This window comes from Artemia franciscana, chromosome 17 (assembly GCF_032884065.1).
Source record: "Artemia franciscana chromosome 17, ASM3288406v1, whole genome shotgun sequence".
Classification (NCBI taxonomy): Eukaryota; Metazoa; Arthropoda; class Branchiopoda; order Anostraca; family Artemiidae; genus Artemia; species Artemia franciscana.
This window is the reverse complement of record NC_088879.1, coordinates 35,821,572-35,847,612: the sequence shown is the minus strand read 5'-3', so window position 1 is coordinate 35,847,612 and position 26,041 is coordinate 35,821,572. Positions and strand designations below refer to the sequence as shown.

The 26,041-nt window shown below is 36.2% G+C and overlaps 1 protein-coding gene across 1 annotated transcript; it reads left to right on the top strand.

Moving 5' to 3' along the window:
- The first annotated feature begins 1,808 nt into the window (after nt 1-1,808).
- LOC136037553 (uncharacterized) lies at nt 1,809-25,545 on the top strand. The gene is made up of 5 exons (XM_065720276.1): nt 1,809-1,874; nt 10,929-11,134; nt 13,694-13,838; nt 17,142-17,233; nt 25,438-25,545. Exons 2-5 carry the CDS (start codon nt 11,036-11,038, stop codon nt 25,543-25,545), a joined length of 444 nt encoding a protein of 147 aa, XP_065576348.1. The 5' UTR covers nt 1,809-1,874; nt 10,929-11,035.
- Nucleotides 25,546-26,041: the final 496 nt, after the last annotated feature.

Sequence of the window (26,041 nt, the reverse complement as noted above, 5' to 3'; positions counted from 1 at the left end):
TCTTTACCATGTGCAACCATAAAATCCACCTCTCTCTCCATGAAAAATTTCTGTACTTGGGAATTATACACCAGTCACTTAAGATTAAGCTGTGTAAAATTCGAGAACAACTTGATTTCTTCGTTACTTTAAAAAGAAACTTGACCTATATATTTGCAGAAGGTGGGAGGTGATATCGTCCCCCCTTATGTACAAATTAAACAAAAAAACAAGTTTTTTTTTAACTGGAAGTAAGGAGCGACATTAAAACTTAAAACGAACCGAAATTACTTCGTATATGAAAGGGGCTGCTTCCTCACCAACGCCCCGCTCTTTACGCTAAAGTTTGAATCTTACTCTCAACTCTTCTTTGTCAAACGGTAAAAAACTTCAGCGTAAAGAGTGGGGCGTCAAAGGACTGGTCAAAGTTTGTACTTTTAGCCCCTCCTACAGGGACTTTGGGGGAGTAGGTCGTCCCCAAAGACGTAGTTATAAGGATTTTCGACTACCTTGAATTAAATGGTTATCTCAGAATTTTGATCCGTTGGCTTTGGGAAAATAACTAACGTGGGAGGGGGCCTAGGTGCCCTCCAATTTTTTGGTCACTTAATAAGGGCACTATAAATTTTCATTTCCTTTAGAATAAGGCCTCTCGCAACATTTTAGGATAACTGGGTCGATACGATCACCCCTGGGAAAAAAATAAAAACAAACGAACAAATAAACACGCATCCGTGAAATGCCTTCTGGCAAACAATAAAAATTTCCACATTTTTGTAGATAGGAGCTTGAAACATCTGCAGTAGGGTTCTCTGATACGCTGAATCTGATGGTGTGATTTTGTTAAGATTCTATGAGTTTTAGGGGGTGTTTCCCCCTATTTTCTAAAATAAGGCAAATTTTATCAGGCTCGTAACTTTTGATGGGTAAGACTAGACTTGATGAAACTTATATATTTAAAATCAGCATTAAAATGCAATTCTTTTGATGTAACGGTTGGTATCAAAATTCAATTTTTTAGAGTTTTGGTTACTATTGAGCCGGGTCGCTCCTTACTACAATTAGTAACCACGAACTGTTTGGTATAAAATTATGTATTCATAATTTTATTATTGTATTTAATCAAAAATATTATATAAAATTATACAGCCTCAATTACATATTTTCCGTCTATTCTCTCACTTGTCTTGATCTTGTCATACGCTAAGCTGAAAGAAACTAACGAAGAAACCGGTTTGTTCTCGAATTTTAGTTTGCATAAGCTTGAGTCAGTGACGTTTAATACACAATTTTCCAAATCTTTTTCTCAAAAGGAAAACAAAAACTAAACTGAAAAAAATTCTCAAATCTGGAAAATTGTTTTCCGTCGGGGAGAGGGGGTTGTATTTTCTGAAGAGAGGTGATATTTTACTTGGATATGTTTTTAGTGGGGGTATTTCCCAGAGGGGGAGGAGCTTACGGCCACCAGGGAATAGGCAACCCTTGCTCATAAAACCTCATCTTTTCTGTAGAATTTGCAAGTTCTTAGAATTCCCCCCTTTTAAATATTTGCCAACTCTTTGAAAGAATTCAGCATGTGCACTTTGTCATAGCTATGAAGTTGTTTATGCACATCAAAGTAATTCTAAAGTATGATTAAGACTCACGAGCAAAATTAAATCGGCATAAAAGATGCAGTCGCAAAAATAAATAATAATATTATTCTAGCTAAAGAAAGAAAAAAGAATTAGGGATTCTAGTTGTACACGCATGTGAACGCTGCTTAAGACCTTGATGAATTTTCCGTTTTCTGTAAACCTTTTTCATTTTAATCACTTAACAACAGTAACATTTTATTCAGAAGAAAATAAGGATGGGAGCGGCGGGGGTATAACTTATCTGTTATAATCAGATTTGTAAGTTGAATGTTTGTATCCTCTAGTATTTTAGAGTAGTATTTCTTTTAAGGGAATGATGGGAAAATCATTAGGTGACTAATCTAGGCTCTTAAATAGACAACATTGGTATCAGTATAGCCAACAGTTCTTTAGAGAATGATATTAAAACTTAGTTGGGTGTTAGTATACAAGTACTCCTGCTCAAAATGAACATTACACCATATTGAAAACACATTTATGATTGTAAAATCATTTGTTAATTCACTCCTTGATGTCCATTAGGTTAAAAAATGAATAGGCTAATAAGTTGTCTGAATGTTAGTGTTTTTCTCTGAGTAGACCCAACTGCAAACTAGAATCTAGAGTAGGAAGCTTACCATTACAATCTTTGCTCTAGCCTATGCCATTCTTTTTTAGTTAAGATTCAAGTTTAGCTGCTTTTTGCTATCCTGGAAAGGGGTTAGGTTAGGAAAATGGAAATTTCAGTTATCAGTCCAATGCCAAGAACTTACTCCAGGAAGCTATTTTGATGCTACCATGTTAATCCTCCACTTATCTATAAGTCTTTACAAATCTGCTTACTTGACTGATCTTGAGCAAAATATTTTCAACGTCTTCTTTTTTTTTTTTTTTTTTTTTTTACTGGCTGTTTTTATAAAGGCTCTCTTCTTAACAATTAGTTTCTATTAACATTGTGATCAGCCAGCTTGGTCTCAGAAAGTAATTATGATAAAACTATGACCACCCAATTTTACCCAATTAGTTTCAATTCCGATTAGTTTCTATTAATATTGTGATCAGCCAGCATGGTTTCAGAAAGTAATTATTATAAAGTTATGACCACCCACTTTGAAAAAAAGGAAGTTTTGTAATTTATATGGTAAAATTCTAGTTAATTTACTTCTTGTTATTTTAGAAAGGGTTTAGGTTAGGAAAATGGAACTTTCAGGGATGGGCCTACAGGCTAAAGTGTGTCTCAGGAAGGTATTTTAAAGTACTCAACTCCTCTCCTTCTCCCTCTAGAGGGCCCTAAAATTTGCTTCCATGACAGGCATACCATTTTGAAAATTGAAATATATAGTGTACCTATTGAAATTTTGACAAAACAACATTTTACCTTAATTTTCAGTTACTAGTTGCTTTGTCTCTGCTTTTAGTTCTGAAACTGCAATTCCTGTTATTTGAGTTGAATTTTGAGCCATATCAATGTTTTTTCTTCAAAATTTAGGAAATGTATTTGCATTTCTTTAAAACCTTGTAAAAAGGAACTGAGCAAAGTTATGAAGCTGAAGACAATTTTTTTTATACTTCAATTAAGCAGAAGATCTATTTTACATGATTTCACTTTTATAACTTGCATATTTTTAAAGGTCAGGGCCCTCTAGAGGGAGAGGAGTGGAGGTGGTTACTTCAAAATATCTTCCAGGGGCATACTTTAGTCTGTAAATTCATCCCTGAAAGTTTCATTATCCTAATCTAAACCCTTTCTGAGATAGCAAGAAGTCAATTAACTAGAATTTTACCATTTATTTTAATAAGGAAGTTCTGGCTTCTAAGATAGTTACCTGTACTTGCAGTATTTGGGGAGGGGGAGGGTGCCAAAAGATTTCGTTTTTGGGTTGGTACAAAAATAAATTAAAGAACACATCAAAAATGTATTGATATCAGTGATTCTCAAAGTGGGTACTACTGCCCAGTTGGGGTGCTAGAGGAAATCAGAAGTATGATAATGGGCACATTTGCATTTTGGGTGCAATGATTATCTCTAGAAGGTTGTTAAGGTTTAAAAGAAAATATGCCCAATTAGGAAAATGGTAACACTTATAACATGTTTACAGATAAAATTAAAAATTTAACTTAAGATTTTTAAATTTTGATCATTTGTTAACAGGGTTTTGGTGTTATTTTTTCTTCATTTAATTTATTTTTACTTATTCTAACTTAACAAATTTACAAATTGGCTTATATTTGATAGAAAGATTTTTCCCAAAACATTTGGTGATTTATATTTTAAAATTATAGTAATTTTAAAAATTAGTCTTTTACTTGTTAATTCCTCTTCTCACAGATACAATTATATTTGTATCCTTTATTAATTGCTATTAAAGTAAATATAAAATCCAGGTGGCACCAAGTAATATTTTTTCTGGAAAGGAGACAGTTCGTCAAATAAGTTTGGGGATCACTGATCTAGACATAAATAAATAGCAACAAAGACCTCACTATCTTTCCATCACTAACATCTAAAACAAGAAGAACAATAGGGAATTTCTCAAGACAGATGGAAACAAATTAGAATGAATATTTCAGCCCTATGTCCTAGGGCTGTCCTCAGGAATACCAAAATATATAAGGAGAAAAAACTTACTGTAGGATAATGTTATTGTCTAAACTAATAAAGTAAAATATATCATTGGTCAACTGCTCCCCCTAAGCAAGATGTAAATAGCAACAAAGACCACACTGCCTTTCCATTACAAACATTTAAAACAAGAAGAACAATAGTGAATTTCTCAATGGGAATTTCAAGACAATGGGAAACAAATTAGAATGAATATTTCAGCCTTATGTCCAAGGACTGTTCTCAGCAATATAAAAATATATAAAAAGAAAAAGCATGTGAAATTCCCTATTGTCCTTGATCTAGGTGTTTGTGATGGAAAGGCAGTGTGGTCTTTATTGCTATATAGGTCTTGCTTATGGGGAGCAGTTGACCAATGATGTATTTTACTTGCTTATTTTAGGAAAAAACTTGCTAATCTTGTTGTAAGTTTTTTCTTCTTATAGTCCAACAATGGTTTTATTTGAAAAGGGGGTATGTTTGGTCTTGAGTCTCCAAAAATACTTGGGTTTTTAAGGTGAAACTATAAGAAAATGTTTAGATGGATGTCCAACACAATTTAAGCATAATATGTTTGATGCTCAGGAAAACAGAATATTAGGAATACCTAAAACAGCTATGGGTAGTAAGCTGAGAAATTCAAAGTAGCCTATGTTCAGGAGACATTAGAGAAAGATTTTAGGGCAACCAACTCCCCTTCCTTTTTACTCTTTTTAGGTGCTCCCTTTGCTCAACACTGATAAAAAATTTAGAATTATTATCCCCAGGGCAAGGATCATTAATTCTAAAATTTGCCTATTGTTTGCATGTTGGATTTATCATGAAGAAAAATAGAATATTAGATTCTTGATGTAATCAAAAGGCACTATATGCATCCAGTTTATTAAAAAGGAGAACCTGGAATATTTTAAGAACTAACTACTCCTTTGCCCCACATAGGAAGTTTCTATTTCCCTTAAATCCATCTTTATGACATCCTCCCACCCCAAATATGGACAGCCTGCTTTTTGTTTAGCCCTAGACAGTTGGTCATAATGGATTATCTTTGGCAATCTCTCATCCTTCATCTGCTGAATGTATCTTAGCCATCTCAACAGTTCTCTTGTTATAGCCCTAGAAAGGGAGATTGAACCACACTTTTCTTACAGTCTACTGTTTAAAATATTGTATGTCAGCTGGGTACCCAGAACACTAAAGGTAATTTCTGTGGAAAGCAGCTAGCAAATCTTCATCTGCTTTTCATGGTGCCCATGGTTTAGAACCATATTTAGCCACTGCCATCACTGTAGCTTCCAGTATTCTAATGTTGTTTGCAGATTTATATTCCTATTCTTCCAAATTTTTTTTCAACAAATAAACTTGCTGGGCCTTGGTTATTCTGCTTTTAAAATCTTCACTATTCCTACTGTTTTACTAATAATACTACCATGGTAAGTAAAACTGTCCACCTGATAAATTTTTTGTCATCTAATGCCACCTTTTCAGCCACTTAGTTTTCTTAACATCAATCTTCAAACCTATTCTAGCACCCTGAATTTGCAAAATCTCCAAAATTTCATTTATTAAGAACAGCCAAGGGTATTTTGTTGAAACTTTCAGGACATTTTCAGGGGGCTATTGGAAAGAGGTTGGAGGACACCAGCTCCCTCATATGCCTTTTTGGTGGCCCTGTCTGCAAGAATTTTGATTCAGACATGTTTTTCAAAATAGTCAAAAGCTCAAATGCTTATGCCAATGACAAAATTTTCCAAAGCTTTGGAGAGGGATACCAAATACAATAAAACATTCTGCATCTATGCTTATTGTCAGAAGGACGTGTTGTCAATATCTAAGGAACAGCTGAGGGTATTAAGTTGGAAATTTCTGGGGATGATGAACAGCTGTTGGAGGGTAACCAGCAGCTCCTGCCCTTTTTATATGCTCCCTCCCATCCTCACTAATCAAAATGTTGAAAAGGCAACGTTGTTCAAGACAGTCAAGAGATCTAGTAACTATGCCTCTAGGGATCCAAAACACACCCCACAAAACCCTTAGGGTAAGGATTATAAATTATGCAAATTTTCTTTTTTGCATGCAGGATTTATCATCAGGAAAAAGAAGAATTTTTTTTTATTCTAGCTGTGCTTGCAAAGGCTAAAAGTATTAAGAGTAAACTTTCAGGAATATTGAAGGGTATGTTAAACTAAATCTACACAATATGCATCCTATTTATCAAAAAGGTATAGGTGCAAACTGCAAAGTCACAAGAAAAGCTGGGGATATTGAGTCTAGACTCTCAAGGCATGTTGAGGAAGATGTGAAAAATAAATGGAGGTCAACCTGTCCCCCTCCCATTTTCTTTTAGTTGCTCTTCTTCCAAAGATATCTTAAAAAATTTAGAATAGTCCTCTTGTTCAAAATAGTTGAAAAGTGAAAGAACTATACCTTCAACTATACCTGAAGCCCACAACCCCTGGGACAAAGTCACTGATTCAGTGACTTTGAGGAAATATATGTGTAGGATGGGGCCTAGGCACCCTTCAATTTTTTGTCACTTAAAAAGGGAAGTAGAACTTTTAATTTCTGTTAGAATGAGCTCTCTCGCGAGTTTTTAGGACCTCTGATTCAGTACAATCACCCCTAGAAAAACAAACAAACAATTAAATACGCATCCATGATCTGTCTTCAGATAAAAAAAACCAAATTCCACATTTTTGTAGATAGGAGCTTGGAACTTCTGCAGTAGGGTTTTCTGATACACTGAATCTGGTGGTGTGAATTTCGTTATGGGTCTATGACTAAGGGGGTTTGACCCCCATTTTTTCAGGCTCACAACTTCTGATGGGTAAGACAAAAATTGATGAAAATTATATATTTGAAATTAATATTAAGTTGTAATTTTTTTATGTAATTATTTTTATCAAAATTCGTTTTTTTAGAGCTTCGGTTATTATTGAGTCGGGTCGCTCCTTACTACAGTTAGTTACCACGAAGTTTTTGATACAACATAAGGGGTAGCTATTTTGAGCATTTCGATTCTTAAAAAGGGCACTAGAACATCTGATTTTTAATCCAATGAGCCCCCTCCAGAGATACTATGACCATCCTTTCCGTAAAAGCCTTATATGCCCTCGGAGAAAAACTTACAACCCTTGTGCTGAGGTCTGTGGGAGGGATTTTGAGTGTGAATTTTAATTTCATGTGTTTTTGAAGTTCATGGGCGTAGATAATAGGTGGACAAAAACATTTGTCCAAGAGCAAGATGGACAAAAACATTTGTCCAAGAGCAAGATGGACAAAAACATTTGTCCAAGAGCAAGATGGACAAATCTTTCAAAAACATTTTTGCTTGAGAGGATTTCCTGAATATTAATAATAGAATGGTTTTTTGGTCCAGTTCCCCAAAACACAGTTCCATTGAGTGGATGCCGCTTTTGAATTCTATTATGGACATAAAATCTTTGGAATATAAAGGTTCCCTGCAAAAATGTTTTGAAAAAAAAAATAGTGTCTTAAAGTACTATGTATCACCCATGTTTGCACCGTCATTACAAAACACCAGGTGTGCGTGTGTGCCATTTGTTATAATTGAAGATTCCCTACAGGAGCTGAAGAAACAAGTCACGTTAGGTTGTGTCACACTTAGCATCAGTAAACATTCCCCTATTACATAAAAGCCAAGGAAATCTTAAAACTTCTTAAAAAACATCTTGTCTATGAAATTGGTTGCTAAACCCTCCCTGCTCTTGGTGGATAGGCTAGGGCCCCGGCTTAATTGAATGCTAGGTTCCCCCCAGTGACATTGGATACTATAGCCCTGGTGGTTAGGCTAGAAGACCGATTAAATTTGATTCTAGGGGACTCCCCTAACGAAATTGGATGCTGGATACCCCTGGTAGTCAGGATTGGGCCTGGTGGGATTTCTTGCATGGGGTCTGTTGTCTTTAACGTTACCCACTAGCTAGCCTCTGAAGCTTTTTCTACCCTTTGTTGGTTTACTAATGACTCTTTGTTATGTAAAAAGCAAAAGTTAACATTCCTTATGACGTAACAGACAACAGCATATCCTATAAAATATTTTGTATGATGTAACAGACACTTGTATTTTGAAAAATCTAAAATGTTTCAGGACTGGTGGTTGAAGGATTAGTTGGAAGAAATTTTTTAACTCATTGACTATCTTAAGATTTTAAATCGACAGCTATGTACACTAAGTTTGTTAATTGGATCTTGAAATTTCGACTCTACATTTCTTGGTGGCTAGGCTAGGGCCCAGGCTTAATTGGATGCTAGGTTCCCCCCAGTGACATTGGATACTATAGCCCTGGTGGTTAGGCGAGAAGACCGATTAAATTTGATTCTAGGGGGCTCCCCTAACGAAATTGGATGCTGTATACCCCTGGTAGTCAGGATTGGGCCCGGTAAAATTGAATATTAAGGGTTTATGGAGGAACTGGAAGCTAGGGGCCTGGTGGGATTTCTCGCTTGGGGTCTGTTGTCTTTAACGTTACCCACTAGCGAGCCTCTGAAGGTTTTTCTAGCCTTTGTTGGTTTACTAATGACTCTTTGTTATGTAAAAAGCAAAAGTTAACATTCCTTATGACGTAACAGACAACAGCATATCCTATAAAATATTTTGTATGATGTAACAGACACTTGTATCTTGAAAAATGTAAAATGTTTCAGGACTGGTTCTTGAAGGATTAGTTGGCAGACAACTTTAAACTCATTGACTATCTTAGGATTTTAAATCGACAGCTATGTAGACTAAGTTTGTTAATTGGAGCTTGAAATTTTGACTAGATTTCTTGGTGGATAGGCTAGGGCCCCGGCTTAATTGGATGCTAGGTTCCCCCCAGTGACATTGGATACTATAGCCCTGGTGGTTAGGCTAGAAGACCGATTAAATTTGATTCTAGGGGGCTCCCCTAACGAAATTGGATGCTGTATACCCCTGGTAGTCAGGATTGGGCCCGGTAAAATTGAATGTTAAGGGTTTATGGAGGAACTGGAAGCTAGGGGCCTGGTGGGATTTCTCGCTTGGGGTGTGTTGTCTTTAACGTTACCCACTAGCGAGCCTCTGAAGGTTTTTCTAGCCTTTTTTGGTTTACAAACGACTCTTTGTTATGTAAAAAGCAAAAGTTAACATTCCTTATGACGTAACAGACAACGGCATATCCTATAAAATATTTTGTATGATGTAACAGACACTTGTATTTTGAAAAATCTAAAAATGTTTCAGGACTGGTGCTTGAAGGATTAGTTGGCAGAAAACTTTAAACTCATTGACTATCTAAGTTTGTTAATTGGAGCTTGAAATTTCGACTCTAGATTTCTCTCATGCATTTTATGTGATGATACAATTTTTATCGTATCATCTTTTTTTTCAAAAATCAGGCGAGCTTACTCAGCTTTCTATCTTCTGATGGGTATCTTTAATCTTCAAGAAATATATAAATTTGCAAACAGCATAAAAAATAAAAAAATTTATATAAAAAGCAAGGACAGGCACATAATCTTATCTTAGCAGTTTCATGTCTGCAGCGTCTTTGCCTCTGTATTTCTCTCTCTCCCTTTCTCTGTCCCTCAATTTTCGTTATCACTATCCTCTTAATCACTGTCGTATATTTGTGTTTCCATTGCTGTCTTTCTCTTCTGTTTCCTTCTTTCTGCTTATCTGAGTCTTGGCTGAACTTTTCGTTAAGAAGTAATGATGCCAAGGCTATTTAAAAAAAATGGATTTTTAACTGAGAACTTTTATTGTAAGTGTTTTATTGTTTTTATTTTTTCTTTGCTGAAGACGGCCCTTAGATATAGGGCCGAAATATTCAAATAGGTTTTGTTGGTTCACTGTCTTGGGAAAAAAGTCCTCATTATTTTCTCTTTTGTTGTTGTATTCTGCTTATCTCGATGTCTCTTCGCCCTTTCTCTCTCTCTGTCAATGTTGTTTTATCTGTTTAAAATAGTTCATTTAAATAAGTGTAAAATTAGTTATCGTTTAGTATGCAAGGTGTGTTTTTTTTTCTTTTCTTTTTTTTAAGTAAGGTTTTTTGGAACATAAGTACACAATGAAAACTTATTCCAAAAAAGTAAATTTGTTCTTCAAAAAATTTAGACTTTCTTCTATTTGACAGCATAGTTACCAAGTTTGTTGTGACACATATCATATCTCTGAACTAATTTTAAATTGACTGCTGTATAAAAACTTGTCGCCTTTTCTGGTAAAGCATGAATTCACTTCCGTTTTTACATTTTTATCATCATTGTAACGGTTGCCACTGAGGTCCAATGAGGTGTTGCTTGAATTGGAGAAACGCATGGTAGTCACTCGGTGCAAGATCGGGACTTATATTCTGAGTGATCTGAAACTGTCGAACTACTGTCCATGATTTTGTGCTGTGAAAGAGTCTGTTCAAACTTCTAATACCAGTGACAACCGATAAAAAGATGACGACGACATAAAAATAGCAGTGAACTCGTGGTTATTGGAGACGGTGGAAAGATGAAGACTTTACTTTAAAATAAGTTGAGAATTATATTGAGCGTTTGGAAAAACTTGGTAACTATGTCAAAAAATAGAATTCTGGAAATACATTCACTTTATTGAAATAATATTTTTCTGTGTACATATGTTCAAACGGAACACGTGTACATATGTTCTGTGTATATATGTTTAAAAACACGCCAATATACTCAAACTTTAGTAGTTTGACTGAAACGTCAATTGCTGTACGGAACTTAAAATATTTCAGGAGACCTTATAGAATTTAAAAGGTACCCCATCTATGGTGTCGTTCCCATCAATCACTGGGCAGTGTATATTGGCTCCTTTAGCTACACTGGCGATGACGGCCGGGAGATGTCTGCACCACATGTCGTGGTGCATTTGCCTGGGGACGGGGACCCTAGAAGTTCCCCGTCCTTTTTGTATTATGTGAGGTCGCCCATTTGTTTCGCCGTGAGTATCCCTTTTTTAAGTTAGCGTAAATTAATTTTCAAATCAAACGCAAGCTTTACTCCTTTCCCCTTTTTCTGTGATGCTTGTTCTACATTAACTTCATAGGATACCAAACTTTTTTCAGTGAGTCGTATTTACTTGTGATCTTTGTAACAGAACACTTTGAAGCTTTCTTTGCCTTTGCTATCTTTAACGATTTGCAGGACTCAGACTGGTACATTTGAAAATGAGCCAGGACTAAAAAAAATTGTTTAAAGGGCATCTTGAAGATAGAAACGAGAAAAAAATCACTTATGTTGTAGTGAGCTGGTTCACAGATGGCGTTAGCGAATACCTTTGTGCCGGGATGCCTGATGGACTTTGGAGACCTGCAAAAGTTTATTCCATCGTACTCTGGCATCCACGCAATGGTTAACAGTTTTATCCAAAGCAAATATTTTGCAGTGCCATACAGCACTGTACACAATTCCAGTAGTTGTGCAATGAAATAAATATCCAAACAAAAATTTATTCTTGGCTAAAAAATTAGTTGGAGAACCCACTGCGACATTATGGCATGTAATTTGACGAAAGGTCCTGGTTTTCTGAACTAACCCTTTACTTTCCAAAATTTTACTTTTTCCTTATTCTTTATTAGAACTTTATACAAACTATGCTGCTTTTTCTTACATACAAATTTGGACTGGTAATTTCAGTAAGATATTCAGGTTAGGTGAAGCTCTGGCGACTAAGGCTACAACAAGGTTGATATAAAATACAAAGGTTTTTATTGATATACAATGGTTGATTGTTGATATACAAGGTTTGTATAACCATTATACTGATAGGACCAGAAATAACTTTAGAAAGGTTGAAACAGGAGAGTGTCAGTAAGTAAAATGTTAGTTTTAAAACTTTTTCTTCAATAAAATACGTTTATTAGGACCACTTTATACGTTTATTAAGACTTTAAGAACTATATTAAACTAAAGATAAGCAGAAACAAATCGAATGATTTTTCACGCGTAAAACTTCAATAAATAAGTACCCGCAATAAATAATTAAACAAAAGCCAAAACCAAAACAAATTAGAATCAATAAGTAAGTACAACTAAAAAATTACTATTTCTTTCAACGAGCAATAATTGTGTATGTATGTATGTATGTATTTATGTATTTTTTCTATAACATTTCCATATTTTTTCTGGGAAATTTGTATCCTGGGATTCATTTGTTTATTAACGGTAATTTGTGAGTTTTACTCTTGGAATATCAGAAAAACTAACTTGTAGAATTTGACAACTGTTTCGTCCGTAAAGACTTAAACAATAAGAATTTGTTGGGTCCCAAGGCCAACTATGCTTTCAAAGGAAATAAACCTTCTTTAACATTTTGTGGCTTTATGTATTTAGCTTAATTTTGACGATTTTTCCTCCATATTTTTTTTTTTTTGTTTTTTTTTTTTTTATTTGGTAGCTGCTATTGCAAGAATTTGCAAAAAACAATATGGAAGTCTTTTTTAACAAAAATAGATTTGCGTTTATTGTTCTGTGCTTATAACATACTTATATTGTGTAAATTTATCTTTGTCTCTTTCCTTGGTGCTTCTCAACGAATCTGAAAAACCCCAACTGAAATAAAATTCTCAGATTTGGAAAACCCGAATTTCCATTGGAGGTATTTTCCGGGGGGGGGTGGGGGTTATTCCTTAGCGGGTATTTCGTGGAAGGCTATTTTTCACGGAGGTGACTTTCCGGGAGGATATTTTCTGGGGGTGTTTTTCACGAGGGGTATTTTCCTCGGGGGTACCTTTTGAGGGGGGGATATTTTCCATGGAGGATATTTTCCAGGGAAGGGCGTAAACACCTCGACTGCCATAAAATATGCAGCTGTTGACTACAAGTCATCGGGACCCTTCGACGTACTATGTGTTCCCTTGAGAGCCCTCCATTTTCCCAAGGAGAGAGCAGCAAACAAAGCTGACACATTTGGAGGCTACTGCTTACAACAAAAATCACAACTGCTATACACAAGCCTGTCATATGCTGGGTGCGGGGGTCTGGCATTGAAATCGGCTCCATAGTTTTTTTGTTTTTTTAGTTGACATATTGCTATTTCTGGCCACTAAAACGATTTTAAAAGGTTGCAACTTTAAGATAGAATTTTATTTTTTCCCCTGATGGCTCTATGGAACCTATAATGACACCGTGCAATCAAGAAGAGAATCCTATTGTCCGTGGTTACAAAATAAGTGGCAATGAGAATCAATATATACAAGCCTGTCGTGTAGCCATGCCGGGGCCTGGGCTTCTGTCTTATTTTTTCTTTTCTTTTTTCTTTTTTTTTTAATGTGTTTGTGCTGTTGCATTGGATATTTCTCTTTTCATTATATATATATATATATATATGCATATATATACTCATTTTATAGTTTAATTTGATTCAAATAAGTGGCCTTTATGCATTTCAACCTACCCCTTCCCTTCCGAGATTCCTAAACAATTTTGTTTTCTGTATAACAAATTTAATAAATGTATGCTTATATATGCTATCCTCATCATAATTTTTTTTTTGTTTCAGAGTTTAGAAGGGGAAATTAATAACAGCATTCAATGGAGGATCAACAATGAACGATCCACGAAATATCAGTTCCACGACTGCAGACCCCGAGAAGAAGTGGCCGCCGTCGCCATTGAGGCAGGGTCACGCGAAGAGCCTGTACCAGGTAGAAATCTATTCTATTCAACAAACAATAATTGTATAAAATAAAGCTGTCCTATTTTCAGAATTTTATTTGAGTTTTTTTTAATTTCCATTGGGGGGGGGGGGAATTTAGTACGTGTATTATCCGCCACTCACTCAAGTTTACGCCTTGTAAAACTCGAGAACAAACCGATTTCTTTGCTAGTTTCTTTCTGCTTGGCGCTTGCCAAGACAAAGACAAGTGACAGAATATGGGAAATATATAATTTGGGCTATATATTTGCACATAAGAGAGGGGAGGGAGTAAATTATTTGGACAGTTTGAAGTGAGTGCATACAAAAATTCACCTAGAGGGGTATGAAAAAAGAACTATACATAATAAAAAAAACTTATCATCACAAACGCTAAATAATACATTAACAATGACTCACATACGATTAATACACCCCAACAGAAAATCTACAACTGACTCAGATCGCTGTCTGAATCTGCCTTCTAAAACATCCGTCTTATCACATATCTGAAAAACTCCTTAACGTTTGGAGGATATAACTGCTACAGGACCTAACAGGAACATGAAGAAAATACTTACAAAATTTGAAAACGACCGACGGAATTTGTTGACGTTCTGACGTGGTAAAAATTTTCAATTATGGCACCAGAAAAATTCATGGGGGGGGGGCAAAAAACGAGTTATAAAGCCAATTAAGTGTTGTTTTTTTTGTCAAATTGACCTTTAACTCTAAGAAACCGTCCATAGTACTTTATCAACTTCTCTTTTTCAACACATTTATTGTTAGTGACGTTATTACTCGAATTAAGGTCCCAAATTCAAGTTAAAGGTACTTGAGAGGTACACTGGGAAGATTGAATCAGGGGCAACCTAAATTTCAGAATCGGAAGGTAACCGTCCCTCTGGAAATATTTACCCCCAATATCCTGATTGAAATAAGAAGAACGTTTGTGTGGTTTCAACAAAATTAGTTTTTTTTACATAGATACAAAGAGAAAGGTAATTACTAAACTCCCCGCAGTTTTTATTTAATTTAAGGTTTCTGTGCTAATTCTATGTTTTCGTGTTAGTGTTGTGAGTTTTAGCTGGAGTTGACATTAGAAAGTAAAAGTGAGTTATTTTCTACAATTGTGCGAGATTTTCCCCCAACCCTGGCTATGAAGGAAAAGAGTTTTTGAAAGTACTGTCATTACAATAACGACAGGGGAGGGGTCTGTTTCTCTTCCAAAGAGATATTTAGATAGATAACAGTGGTGACACATTTTGGCTCCTCGGGACTGATGGTTTGACCCACACCCCCCTCCAAAGGTAGAACTTATTTCAAAACCAAATTGGCTGTAATAATAGTGCGGGAAAATTTATAGAAACCTTGAAGCCCCTTGACTACGGTACCTATTCTCTATCATAGAAAAGTGAATCGCCAAAAGACCCCCTCTGTGTTTTAATACCTTAGGGTCCATGCACTTCCACAATTGGAATTTCACAATTCGCTACGACAAGTTTTACAACGTCCTTTTTCTACCAATTAATCTCAAAAATTCACAAACTAAATTTATACTTTCAACCGATTGTTCTTCAGTTAATGCTCCTCCGAGTAATTCTTCACATAGTTTTATTCGATGTTCTCTCACAAATCTTCTAATGTGTGTCTTGTAACATTCTGTGACGCATTGGATGATGAGGTGTGCTAAGGTCACACCTCATCGGACACCAATAATCAGACCACAATAGATGCAATTCTGATCTTCTCCATAGACACGAGAAAGATAAAATCTTGTAGCTGCATGTTGTGACCCTAGTCGAAATGTAATTTTTACTTCTTCTCTTGATAGTCTTTCATATTACTTACTAGCTACTGGTGTGGCGCTTCGCGAGAAACCAATACCTAGTTGGTTGGGGTGCTTCGCACCCCCCTTCACTAAGCCCCTCGCGAGCGTATATATATATATATATATATATATATATATGTTTTTAACTACGTAAAACTTGCGATTATACAAGATTCTTCGCTGTTTTATTGTCTCTGCATATAAAAAGCCTTATATACTTATAATGACGTCATGCGCAAACCCTCTTTTTACAAACAAACAAACATGCATACATGCAACATATTTTTACATAGATAGATAGATAGATCGATAGATATACATATCTTCTATCTATATATATAAAAATAAGTTGTCTGTGGGTCTGTCGAGTGCCGTCATGTCATCATGTCGTCATGAAGTTAGTTGTCATGTTTCTATGACGATGACGTCATTAAAGGTACTTAAGAAAATCGTTCAAAGACAAATTTTTAATTATAAGAAGATCGTAGACGGAAAAATGTTTAATTTAAAATGACTGAAGAACCTACAATGGCAACAGCCGAGGAAGCTCCTCAAAGAGCCTATGCCAAAAAACTTGCGGCTGATAGAGAAAGTAAGAAAAGAAAGAGTGCCGAGGAATCACAAGAACATAAAAGTAAGTTGTCTGTCTGTCGAGTGACGTCATGTTTGTGTGTCGACTGACGTCATGTTTGTCAACTGATGAAATTACAGACCGGGACACCGGGACACAAATGACGACCGGGACACAGGGAATATAAATGACGACCGGGACACTCAAAGAGAAATTACAGACAGGGACACGGAGACACAAATCACGACCGGGACACAGGGAATATAAATGACGACCGAGACACAAAGACACAACTACAACGGGGACGCCGTAGGCACAGGGGGGATATTTAAATGACGACCAGGACGCAGGGATTGTTCGAAGAGAAATTACAGACCGGGATACCGGGACACAGGGAATATAAATGACTACCGGGACACTCAAAGAGAAATTATAAACTGGGACACAGGGAATATAAATGACGACCGGGACACAGGGACACAAACACAAAGGGGACGCTGGGGTGCACAGGGGGATATATAAATGACAACGGGGACACAGGGAATGTTCGATTAGCAATCACCGTCAACAAAGCTCAAAGGCAATCATTAGAATAATGAGGTATAGATCTGAATACGGATTGTTTTTCCCATGGACAATTATATGTTGCATGTTCAAGAGTCAGTAAACCTGACAATCTATTTATATGCACAGACAATGGGACAGCGAAGAATTTTGTATATTCGCAAGTTTTACGTAGTTAAAAACACAGACATATATATATATATATATATATATATAATTTTTATTATATATAAAAAAAATTTATCCTTTTTGTAATACTTTGATTTTACTTTAAGTTTCTGTGTCCTTTTTATAAAATAAATGATGCAACAAAAATATTGAATATGGTTTTTCTATTTTCAATTTAGAATTCCAAGTGTATGATTTTTTGGATATGAACTGCGACCACTTCGCCAAGTGGTGTTTTCACGGAGAAAAAGAAAGTCTCCAAACATCAACTGTAAGTACTTTTTTTTAATATTTTCCCTTTGATCGTTATAGGCCAGGTTACTTCTTTATCTTTTATATTTAGATCTTCATATTTAAAATGGTTTGCTGCTTAACTGTTTGTTTCACATTCCATTATAAAGTTCTGAAAATTATACCATCAGTTCATCTTGGAATTCAGAAAATTATAAGAAGGTCATTGAGTGGCACAAGATCGTAAGTCATTGATGGTGGTATCTGGACCACATGTTTCAAGTCAGTGATGGCGAGCTCCCCCGTGATGTATGGGACTCTTCATGCCATTCAACGACGAAAATAATGGAAAGTGACACTTCTTGAAATCTAGATAAGGATGTTTCACAAGGAAGATCATATTGGATGACATCTGGTCTTTATTTCAGCAGAGATTATAGAGGAGAGGTACTGTTGCCTTATGTGTCACGTAACGTTGGAGAGAATAATCTTTTAAGAGAATAAAGGATACCACCATTTGAGTTAGAGCTAAAGCTGTTTAATATTCAATAAAAAAAATTGTCATACCTGACCCATGTAAATTCTGTTTGATAGAAATTTTATTTTATGTCCTACTTGTCATTTATGTCATCAATAGAGTCTCGACTAAAGTATTATTACCTTGGCCTTAGACTTACACAATATCTTTGATAAATTCCATGAAAAATTTTAAATTTCAGAACATAGCATAGTCGAGGTATAATAACATACTGAAATGCTATTAAAGTATAGCAACATCTGAAATGGTGGATCTGTGTCTTAACAGATCCACCAACAATGTCTGTTGACCACGTACCTCTGGATATGGGGTTTCCCCTAACTAATCGCTCCGATCAGGGTGGCCTCAACCTCATGAGGTGGGTGGAGCCCACCCCAGGATTCTCAGTATCCAGGTAAATCCTGGCTCTAATCAGAATCCAGGCCTAGGGTCGGTTGGGCCTGCAACCCTCCACCTGAAATCGATTGCAATGAATAGCTTAGCAACTGCCTCGGATGACCGATCTTCTTTTATCCCATCACGACCCTTGCTCGCCCCTGGACTGAGAAGTGACCAGCGTTTGAATCTCCTTGACCATGGTGGCCTCCGGATTGCCACCTGGAATGTATTGACATTGAACTTTCCCGGAGCAAAGACGCTTCTGGCGATGGAACTGAAGCGATTCCGCATCTCTATTGCTGGAATAACAGAAACCCACCTAGTCGGGAATGGGACTGATCCCATAGGTGAGGGATACCACCTTCTATGGTCTGGACAGACAACGACTAGGAGAAATGGGGTCGGACTAGTACTTGATAACAAGTCCATAAAGTGTCTACTGTCATTTACTCCCGTCTCGGATAGAATAGCTAATGCTCGACTGAGTCATAAGCAAGGAAAAATGACAGTCCTTGTCTGCTATGCTCCGACAAATGAAGCCGACGACGAAGCAAAAGAAACTTTCTACTCTGCCCTGGCTAATGAACTGTCCAAGATATCCCCCCACGATATTGTCAACGCAAGGTTGCTTACTCTCACCTCCCAGGTGCCATTCTCCGTCCAGATAGCGCAGAGGTCTCTCAGATGGTTCGGACACCTACGAATGCCGACATCAACGCCAGCCCGAATAGTGTACGACTTCGACCCAAATGCCCATGGCTGGTCTCGCCCGAGGGGCAGACCTCGGACAAGGTGGAAAGACAGCCTCGACAAATTCTTGGTGATGGCCAACATTGCTGTCGACGAGGCGCCTCATTTAGCAGCAGACCGGTCCGCCTGGAGAAGTCAAGTTGCGAAGCTCTCTACGCCGCACCCCATGCGGCAGGAGCCTTAAGTCAAAGTAAGTCAATATCTTTAAATATTATTTTTTGACGAATATCTATTGTATCATCAGTCACCCCTTAATTATTATTTTAGTTAAAATTGCATAATTTGACTGCTCACTGTTCAAACTCTATCAACATATCTGGCGCCAATCGAGTCTTTACATTTTAATACATATTCTTCATGATTGGATGTGAGAAAAACTCTGTTTTGGCTGTTTATTCTCTTGATTGAACTTGAAGCTTGCAGTTGCTTCATATTTGTTTCTAGTTCTCCTTGAATCCCTTGCAGTTTCAAAATACGTGCATTTATGATCGAGATAATACACTCTTCAAGAATTTACTTGGACCAAGCTCCTCCCACGCTGGTGGGTCATTAAAGCAACAACGGTGCCTCTTTGCAACGACCTATTATCAAGTCAACATGTCACTACCGGTGAAGCCTCCCTATTTAGGCGTTGTTCATTTGAAGATTTTGCGGGGATCCCAATACAAAATTGAACGATAGAGCTTATCATCGCTCGTGCGGACTATATAGTCTCAACTGAGCTATTTACTGCTTTGAATCGGCTCAAATATCAATGGTTGCTTTTTCCATGTATCAATATTTTTTATTTAATTTTTTTTTTAGTTCTATGAGTTATTCTGGTAATTCCACCAGTGGGTACCCAGAATGAAGTCTTTGTGTCTCCCCCTAGAAAAATTTCTCTTGGTAAAATTCACCCAGGAAAAATCCTTCCCGCAAACAAGTCTCTCCGTGGAAAATAATTCCCACAGTAAAGTCCCTAGGACCTGACTATTATCTCAGTGGAACCATTCCTCATAAAATTTCTGCCCTGCAGAAAATTCACCGAATAAAACAACCCTCTGCAGATAATTTCCTCTGAGAATTTACCCCTTTGAAACTATCCCCACGGAAAATCTCCCCTTGAAAATCCCCCCAGTAAATTTTCTGAGTAAAGAATTTTTCCCAATAAAATTCTTGTCCCCTGGAAAATTTTCCCTGGGCATTTACCCACCCCACTCCGAATTTCCCTTGGCACATTTGGGGTGCAACCTCTTGTCCCCCGGAAAATTGTCCCTGGGTATTTACCCACCCTGCTTCGAATTTTCCTTGGTTCATTCGGGGTGCTCACAACATTTTAAGTTTTACTCACCTGTTCAAGTCAGAGGCAGTGCTATAGTGTCTATACCTTAGAGAGCGGAACTCATTTGATTACAAATTGAAAGTTTTAGTGTCCTTTTTAAGGGTCAAAAGTGATTAGACTGCAATAAGCCACCCCACGCCATTATTTGTCCAATCACATCCAATTAAAATTTTAAAATAGTCCTAAGGTTAAATAACAATGTGTCTGGGTTTGACAACTCCCTTCAAACCCCAAAGCATGAGCTGTAGACAATACAAGTTGACCAGTTTTAAGATATTAGGTTCTTATGTAAATAATATTTATGACCCATACCTTAAAGGATAGGTTCAAATGTCAACAAGAGCTAAGAGCTCATATGGAACTTTTGACGAGGCAAGAAGAGCTAAGAGCCAAGAGCTCATATGGTATGAGCTCTAACAAAAGTCTAAGAATCAATAGATTGATTTAAAAGTAAAATTAGAGGCTTAATGCCGGTCAGGATTTGAAATAAGAGCTCTGATTCGCGATGTCCTTCTAAATATCAAAAGTTATTAAGATCCGATTACCCTCTCGTAAGTTATAAATACCTCATTTTTTCAAATTTTTCCTCTCCCTTTAGCCCCCCAGATGGTTGAATGTGGGAAAACGACTTCATCACGTCAATTTGTGCGGCTCCCTGACGCATACCAATTTTCATCGTCTTAGCACGCTCAGAAGAAGCACCAAACTCGCCAAATCACTGAACCCCTCCCCCAACTCCCCCAAAGAGAGTGAATCCGGTACGGTTTCGATCAGTTTTTTGAAGATCCGATCACTCTTTCGTAAGTGAAAAATACGTCATTTTTCTAATTTTTCAGACCCCCCCCCCCCATACAACGGATCCGTTCCGATTATGTCAATCACGTATCTAAGGCTTCTGCTTATTTTCCCCAACAAGTTTCATCCCGATCCTTCCAATCTAAGTGTTTTCCATGATTTTAGGTCCCCCCCAAACTCCCCCCAATGTCAGCTGATCTGATTTGGGTTTAAAATAAGAGCTTTTAGACATGATATCCTTCTAAATGTCAAATTTCATTGAGATCCGATCACCCGTTCGTAAGTTAAAAATACCTCATTTTTTCTAATTTTTCAGAATTAAATGCCCCCACCCAATTACCCCAAAGAGAATGAATCCGTTCCAGTTATGTCAATCATGTATCTAGTACTTGTGCTTATTTTTCCCACCAAGTTTCATCCCGATCCCTCCACTCTAAGTGTTTTCCAAGATTTTAGGTTTCCCTCTCCCAACTCTCCCCCAATGACACCTGATCCAGTCGGGATTTAAAATAACAGCTCTTAAGACACGCTCTTTACGCTAAAGTTAGACTCTTTGCCACAATGCTGCTTTTTAAAACAATTAACAGCTTTAGCGTAAAGAGCGAGGGATTGCGGAGGGGACAACCCATTCCATATATGGAGTAATTTCTGTTCGTTTTAAGTTTTAATGTCGCTCCTTACTTTCAGTTAAAAAAAACTAGTTTTTTTATGTAATTAACCTTAGAGAGCGAAACTCATTTGATTACTAATTGAAAGTTTTAGTGTCCTTTTTAAGGATCAAAAGTGATTGGAGTGCAAAAAGCCACTCCACGCCATTATTTGTCCAATCATATCCGATTAAAATTTTAAAATAGTCCTAAGTTCAAATAACAATGTCTCTGGGTTTGATAACCCCCTTCAAACCCCAAAGCATGAACTGTAGGCAATGCAAGTTGACCAGTTATGGTTCTTATGAAAATAGTATTTATGACCCATGCCTTAAAGGATGGGTTCCAATGTCAAAAATCTAACTCTCACTGAACCTTCGGGTAGATGCATAATTAGTTCTAAGAAAGGGAAGGAGGGTTTTTATTTGATTCTTCTTGATTTCTGGTAATATTTCTAGTTTCAGCTTTTATTTGAAAGCAGAGTTACAATTAACCCGGAACAAGTAGGCTTTATGCATTAAAGAAGAGAAGCTGTCCCCTCCTCGTCCCCAACCTCTTCAGAAACTTCAGAGAATGTTCAATCGATTAGAAATTGAGAGCTATATTTTTTTTATAGATATAAAATAATTGGAGACCAACCAGCCCTATCCAAAAACTTTTTGATAACTATTCTTTTTGTTGTTTTTTAGCACCTCCAATCGACATTTTGAGATACCTACTTTATGCTCTTTCAGTGGTTGCTCAATTTGCACGTTGGGGAGTCTTCAATTTCGGTAAATTATTCAGTAGAATATTTTCAGGCATGGGAAGTGTTGTGGGGAATTTTTCCACGGGGAAAATTACTGAAGCGAAAGGGAAAATTTCTGCAAGGGAAAATTATCTGAGACGATTTTCGGTGGAAAATTTTCAATGGGTGGGGGATCACCGGCTCGTCTAGAATTCACCCAAGGTAGCTATTTTAATAATTTAATGTTCACCCAATGAAATCATAATAAAATGGAGCTACAAAGAAATAAAACAATATTAAAAATAAGAAACAGCATTGCATATCCAAATAATCGCATAAGGGAATAACAATTATCTCGCATCTATTCATTAGCATAGAGAGGGGCATTGCTATTGAGGAGTAGGAGTTTGATTCTTATAGGATAGGCAGAGTTGTTCCAGACTTTTACTAGTTTGGCTAAAACATTACCAACACACGCTTTCCACATAATAGTCTTTTGCTCCAGGCTTTCATCAGAGCTTTTGAGGGTTCGAAGATACTTAAATTCTGAATTCTTCTCTTACTCTTCAGAGCTGACCATCACTGGGAGGCCAGCACTGTATTGATATTGCTGAGCATGACTTTCGTCTTTCATGCACTGATTGCTAGTCGAACGTTTGCGACTGTTTTTGCAGGCTGTGTGATTTACTGCTGTAAAACTTCCTTTAGGTGAAGAAGGAGCACACTGTCATCAGCAAAATCCTTATTGAAGATAGTGTGAGTAGTACAAGGCTTTATTGAATGAGGTGATGGTCATATCACCGAGAACCCTATGAGCTTATAAGACGTTATAATGAGCTTATAAGACGTTATAATGAGCTTATAAGAGCTTATAATGAGCTTATAAGAGCTTATAATGAGCTTATCTATTAGGTTTCTCAATAATTCATGGTTTTAGATAGTAATATGGAGTATCGAAACTTTTTTCTTCTTGGTACGGAAAAATACTCCCTTGAGTTTTTCCTCATTTTTTGGGCCGTAAAAATGTCCTTCAAAATTTGATGTACGACCTCTGTTTTTCTTCTAATAACTGGTGGAATAGCCGTATCTAAGAAAATACTACACGTCTGTTAAGACTTATTTGTCTTTGAATTCTTAGTGAGTTTTCAGAAAATTGAAAGACATCAAAAGAATTGTATTTATATTATAAGAATAATATAAAATGATGCTTGTTGTCATTATTGTTGTAAAATATCCTGCCATGAACCTGCAAATTAAGACAAACTTCTCACCAGAAAGCATTTAATCTGACTCACTAAGCTAACGCTCATAATTCTTTTCATTAGCTTTCCAATTCTGTGTTCAGTGCAAGTTTGGTATAAAACTTAGAATGTTTTAGAATTGTGTTAAGATTATTTAATTATTCTAGTACCAAGTTTATTTTCAGTTGCTAATCTAATTTTGTTTTGTCCTTGACGTGTTTGGACCCAGAGGGAGTCTTGTAGTCTTGTAGTCTTGCGAGTTTCTAGGATTTTCTTTTTTGGAGGAAGGGAGGGAGTTGAGAAATTCTTGTTGGGAATCGGTACTAATCCATCGAATTTGGCTTGAGGGCAAAGACCTGAACTGGGAAGTGACTGTGAGGACTTCCTCCTTTGACAATATTTGATATTTTTTGTGTAAACGTGCATAATAATAAATGAAATTTAAAAATCGTGAAATCAACAGAAATCCCAACCAAGGAAAATAAACTAGGAGGTAATTATTTTAGTTTTGGCAGTTTAAGCATTTGATCATCTCCTTTTTCTGAAAAGAGGCGAAGATTTTTAAAACTAGTATTTGATCATCTCCTTAATGTGCTCTTCAGTAGTACAGGCAATAAAATATCAAACCAATGTCAATAAACATATGTGAAAAAAAAAGTGAGTAAATTTAATTTAGCTGCGAATCTGCATTGATGCTGACCACACAATTTCTTTTTGAACAAAAATTGACAAAACTATGGAACCGAAATATCAATGTGAAGCACCAAACTTCCTAATCAAATGTCACCATATTAGGATATTGATCAAAAAAACTTCTTTTACCTTGATTATCCTTATAAATTCATTCTCTGTTTTTCTTTCCATTCTCACACCAATGTTATCTTTACCTTTTGCATTATTAAATAAAAAAAACATGTTTTTTAACTGCAAGTAAGGAGCAACATTAAAACTTAAAACGAACAGAAATCATTCCGTATATGAAAGGGGTCGTCCCCTCCTCAACGCCTCGCTCTTTACGCTAGTTTGACTGTTTCTCACAACTCTACTTTTTAAAACAATAAAAAACTTTAGCGTAAAGAGCGAAGTCGTCCCTAAGGACATAATATCCCTAAAGAAAATTTTGATCCAGTGACTTTGGGAAAAACGAGCATGGAAGGGGGCCTAGGTGCCCTCCAATTTTTTTGGTCACTTAAAAAGCGCATTAGAACTTTTTAATTTTCGTTAGAATGAGCCCTCTCGCGACATTCTAGGACCACTGGTCGATACGATCACCCCTGGGTGAAAAAAACAAAAACAAATAAACATGTATCCATGATCTATCTTCAGGGGAAAATTCAAAATTCCACATTTTTGTAGATAGGAACTTGAAACTTGTACAGCAAGGTTTTCTGATTCTCTAAATCTGATGGTGTGATTTTCATAAAGATACTTTGACTTTTAGGGGGGCGTTTTCCCCTATTTTCTAAAATAATGCAAATTTTCTCAGGCTCGTAACTTTTGATGGGTAAGTCTAAACTTAATTAAACGTATTTATTTAAAATCAACATTAAAATGCAATTCTTTTGATGTAACTATTTTTATAAAAATTCCGTTTAGAGTTCCGGTTACTATTGAGCCGGGTCGCTTCTTACTCCAGTTTGTTACCACGAACTGTTTGGTGATATTCTTACTATAGCTAGATAGGTCAAATTGGTTGTAGTTTGGCTATGGAATTTCGTAGAGGGTGATCTGCTCGAGGAACCGTTTAATTGTTTTAATGTCTATTTCCAGTATTTAGTTGAAAATCCCATACGGGTAAAACTGATAATAAATGATGGTTAAAACTAAACTTGTTGAAACTTATTTAGAATCAGCCCCGAAATATCCCCGAGGTTCTCACTGCTGACGCTGAGGGCAGATTCACAACACTTTTGACAGCTGTTGGAGTTACTGGCCTAGGAGAAACTATCTGGTAAGCATTTGTTTATTCTTTATGTGGTACTATAATTATCCAGATTATGTTCTGTAAAGTAGGCTGTATAGTTATTATTTTCAATATATTTTGCTTGTGGTTTATTTTATTTGTTGCACTTTTAATTTTGTTTTTTTAATCGTCTGTTATATTAAATATTCATCGTTTATTTTAATTAACATTTATTCCGAAATTTACATCATTTGTTTATTCATTTTTTTTTTGTATTCATCACTCTTTTTTTCAATTAAATATTATTTCTCATATTTAAATATTAAAACTTAATATTAAAAACTTAAATATTATTTCTCGCGTTTATATTTTAACTACAAATGCAAAGAGTTACTTTCTGAAAATAAAGAAATAATAAACGTAAAAAATTGTTCGCATGTTTGGAAGACATCCTGAAAATAAATCCTACAATACACGTTTTTTTATATATTTTAGTCATTTTACTATCAGTAGCATGATACGCAATATAACTAATAAGTAACAATACA

Coding starts and splice junctions, on each gene's coding strand:
- LOC136037553 (XM_065720276.1), top strand. CDS start 11,036: ATGTCTGCACCACATGTCGTGGTGCATTTGCCTGGGGACGGGGACCCT. Junction 13,839..17,141: donor ACGCGAAGAGCCTGTACCAG/GTAGAAATCTAT, acceptor TTTTCAATTTAG/AATTCCAAGTGTATGATTTT. Junction 17,234..25,437: donor AAAGTCTCCAAACATCAACT/GTAAGTACTTTT, acceptor AAACTTATTTAG/AATCAGCCCCGAAATATCCC.